General features: G+C 36.1%; 1 protein-coding gene across 1 annotated transcript; it reads left to right on the plus strand.

Moving 5' to 3' along the window:
- The first annotated feature begins 330 nt into the window (after positions 1 to 330).
- LOC125015872 (carcinoembryonic antigen-related cell adhesion molecule 5-like) lies at positions 331 to 4430 on the plus strand. The gene is made up of 7 exons (XM_047597894.1): positions 331 to 443; positions 896 to 1216; positions 2043 to 2321; positions 2448 to 2714; positions 3122 to 3397; positions 3481 to 3732; positions 4290 to 4430. Exons 1-7 carry the CDS (start codon positions 398 to 400, stop codon positions 4394 to 4396), a joined length of 1548 nt encoding a protein of 515 aa, XP_047453850.1. The 5' UTR covers positions 331 to 397; the 3' UTR covers positions 4397 to 4430.
- The last annotated feature ends 78 nt before the right edge of the window (positions 4431 to 4508 follow it).

Consider the following 4508-nt stretch of genomic DNA (forward strand, 5'->3'; position numbering starts at 1 on the left):
AGTAATAAAATATTCAGCTGCAAGAATATGACTGCATCAACCTCATATAATGTTGACACCCTGTGGTCTTAAACTATGTAGACAAATGCAGACAAAAAAAAACAACCTAGAAACAGAGTCAGGAGCCTGATAAGGTTTAGATGTTTACAGAGATAACGCCACAGACTCTACATTGTTTCCCTCTAGAGTTAATGGCATCAACCATGAGCTTTTATATGAGCACATGGTTAATGATCAACATTTATTATGATGGATTCTCTCAATTACACATTACTTCCCTGTGCTGCCTTTATATATTGAAATCAACATTCAGTATAAGGACATTAGAAGAGGAAAGAGAAGGAGTTTAAAGCAAATCTTTCTTCCAGTTCTTGTACTTGATGTTACAACAGATGAAATGGAAAAAGTTGTAATATGTATCATCCTTCTGGGTATCATCTCAGGTGAGTTCTTACAACTAGATAGAGCAGATAAAAGCAAGTATTTATTATTTTATTGATCAAAAAGCTTGTTATGTTCAAGGGATAATGTGTTAATATTGTAAATGTCTAGTTTATTTATTCAGTCATTCATAGTGATGTTGATGTACACACACATTAGTTCATTGTGTGGATGGAAAGATTCACTTGTTTACTTGCAGTATGTTAGACAATAACCACAAACAGAGCCAGTTAATTAAATAATATTTTAAACTACAATGAAACACTGTAAAACAAAATGAGTAAAATCCATGTATTTCTAAATCAGGATTCTACTCACTGACTTCATGCATAATGGAAATCATTTGATGAGTTTTGTTTTTTTAGATCAAGACTTTGTCATGAATTGTGAATTCAAACAAATTATCACTTTATTGTCATTAGAATCTTTCACAGTTGTGTATCTTTGTTTTCAGGTGTAACTGAAGGAGCTGGTGTGTTGCCAGATGGTCCTCTTAATGCAGCTGTGGGAGGGAAAGTGACTTTCACCACAACACTGACTCCACCAGAAAAACCTTTTCCATCTGTCAGCTGGAGCTTTGGTGTCATAAATATAATCACTTCAAATACAGAAAACACAACTTCAGCAGAGTATATAGACAGGATCACCTACTTCCCATCTACTGCATCTCTGGAGCTCAGGAATCTGACTCTTAGTGACAGTGGAGTATACACAGTTGTCATTATACCATCTGTAGGAGCACAACAACTAGGAACCATCAGACTGGATGTATATGGTGAGCAACAGTTTTACATCATTTCATTGTTGAACTGACAAGATTAATCACATAAACTGAGTAAGAAGAAATTCTGTGCTATACAAACTATTGAAAATAAACCTGATGAAATGGACTCATCCTATTTCATTATAAAAAGAGAAAAAATACTCAAACAAAAAGGTCTTTTTTTTTTTTTTTTTTTTTTTTACCAAATTATGAACTACATTTGTTATTTCAAAAAACATTTTAATTTCGAATATTTTGTGTTTTTATTTGTTGACTCTCTTTTGTTTAATTTTGGGTTATGTGGGTTATAATGTTCAACAGAGGAGGTCAGAGGAATAAAAGCAAATTAATAAAGATCTTGTGGTAATAGGAAACCAAATCAGGCAGGAGTAAACAAATCTGAAGTAGATATCCAGGTGTAAAATAGAGAAATGCAAATTAAACCAGGTACAAGGCAGCATGACACAAAGTAGACAAGAAGAACAACAAACAGATTGATGAAGAGAAAAACTTTAACTGTAAAAAACAAATGACAAATTAACTAAATGAACACAGGTGATACAGCAAGCACAGGGTAAAGAAACACAGAAATGAAGTAAGAATAATAACAACAACTAGATGAAAGTGATTTACAAAATACAACAAGACATAAACTATAAGAAATGACATCATTTATTTTTCCACCACTACCAGTAAAATGTGATCAGACCACATCCACATGAATATTCAACATGTCATGATGATCATGAGATTTATTGACAGCCACTACACTGCTTCCCTCTACTGAACCTTTGTTATGAGGTGACCACTGTGAACCCATTGTGTTTCTCACTCACAGAGCCAGTCTCCAATGTAACAGTAACTCCTATGAGTTCAGACTTGGTGGAGTTCAACAGCTCTGTCCGTCTGTCCTGCTCCTCCTCTGGATCCTCCCTCTCTTTCCTCTGGATGAACGGCAGCTCTCAGGTTACACAAAGTGACAGAGTTGATCTCACTGATGGAAACTCCACTTTGACTATAGTCAATGTGACTCGCTATGACCAGGGACCATTCAGGTGTCACGTGTTCAATCCTGTCAGTAATGACATCAGTGGTCCAGTAAACCTCTCCATCAGCTGTGAGTGTCTAACTAACACATGTATGATCTTCATGACGACACAGAGGCTTCATAATGGATCACATGTCATGTAGCTGCTAACGTTCCCTCTTGTTGATTTTCCTCCACACATGCCACCCTCTGCAGATGGTCCAGAAAACATTAAACTGACATTACTGTCATCACAAAAATACTATGAAGAAGGATCAGACTTCACCATGATCTGCTCAGCTGAATCTAGACCTTCTGCTCAGTTTATGTGGTTTGTGAATGGAGTGAAGCTGTCAGATACTGGACCAGAGCTCAGACTGATGAACATTCAGATGAGTCAGAGTGGAAACTACAGCTGTCAGGCCTTTAACCACAAAACTCTGAGATATCAAACATCTCAGCCTTCGACTATTTCTGTACTGGGTAAGACTGGTTATCATCTGGTTATGAGCTTGATCCTTTGATACTTACTGTACTCACAGAAAAAATATAAACTAAAATGACCTATTTAAAAACACATGTTTACAGGATATACTTTTCATTCAATTAAATTTAACTAGTAATTTCTCTCAAGTGATCAAAACATTGTGGCTCATAAATACATTTGATGCTTAAATTGAGCTGAGTCATGAAGTTAATCGGTGACCTAGTGAGGTCCAGACATCAGTGTAGCCACATAAACAATGATGTCTCAATATTGTGTTCATAGACACACTGTCATCAAGTGCATTCATACTTTATTGTAGATGTGTTATTCTTTGAGTTTTCAGTTCCAAAGTTACATTTATTCCTGTTCTCAAACTTTTATTACAAAATATTTTCCCCAACAGAGAAAATATCAGGAGCTTCTCTCCATCCATCAACAAATGTTCCACTTATGGAGGGAAACTCTTTCATTTTGACTTGTGAAGCTTCTGGCTCTATCGTCACCAGAAACTGGAGGAAGGATGGTTCAGCTCTGATCCTGACTGACAACATGACTCTTCACGACTACAACAAAGTGTTGAAGTTTAACACTGTGACTAGAAAAGACAGTGGAGAATATTTCTGTAACATCAGCAACCCCATCAGCAGTGATGGAGCTAAATACAACATGATGGTTAACTGTGAGTACCACACTGTTCAGCTACATTAACTGTTAACACAGAGGCACAATGACAATGTTGATGGAAATGTTTTGTTTGTTCAGATGGACCAGAGAAGGTTCAAATCACAGGTCCAAGTCAGATACGTATGAAAGAGAAGTTTAAACTGACCTGCTCTGTTGAGTCCACACCAGCTGCCACTTACACCTGGATGTTCAATGGAAGTGAGATACTCAATGATTCTGCTGAGTTCATTAAAGAGGCTGAACTCTCTGACAGTGGCAGCTACACCTGTCAAGCAACGAATGATATAACTGGGAAAACATCATCAGTGGAGCATGGATTGACTGTAACAGGTATTGATTGTAGATGATGTTGTTTCTCTTGGATTTGTGGTTAGATTTCAGTATTTTTTCCATGAGGATCTCGAAGAGTTGTAAGTTTCCCCTCAGATATTTTCTACCAACTAAACGTGGAAAAATTAGTTTAAGTTTATGAGACAACAATGGTTTGAAATACAACCCTCTGCTTAATTGCTCTTCAACACAACTTTATTCATATGAAAAAACTTTGTACAACAACAACAAAACAGTAATAATGTAAATGTGTGATCTTGTCTCATATCATATTTTAAGACACTGCCACTAAGTCTGAACTCTTAGCACCACTCTCTGTGGTTGTAGTGGTCTGGTTAGAATTATCTCACAGGATAAATAAAGTAAAACTGCCAGTCTAGATGCACGAGTATTTGGTTGCGTTGTCATTTGTGTTTCTGAGCTGTTTTCTGTAAATATTCAGTAGCTGATACAGTCACATGTGATCTAGAGTCTTAAACAGGTGAAGAATAACAAAAGGTAGGTTAAGTTAATATTTCAGACTGAATTGATCATTGTTGCCTTTTGTTTTATTTCAGAAGCTGCAGGTCTCTCAGCTGGTGCCATCGCTGGAATAGTAATCGCATGTTTGATAGTTTGCTTTGCAGGAGCAGCTGGAGGCTTTTATATGTATAAAAGAAAGTAAGTGAAAATTTACCTTCACACTATTTCAAGTCAGACATTTGATAATTTTCTATAAAGTGTTTTGATTAATTATTGAATGAACAACATTTATTTCATTAACCTTTCTAAATGTT

The sequence above is a fragment of the Mugil cephalus genome, chromosome 11 (genome assembly GCF_022458985.1).
Source record: "Mugil cephalus isolate CIBA_MC_2020 chromosome 11, CIBA_Mcephalus_1.1, whole genome shotgun sequence".
Taxonomy (NCBI): domain Eukaryota; kingdom Metazoa; phylum Chordata; class Actinopteri; order Mugiliformes; family Mugilidae; genus Mugil; species Mugil cephalus.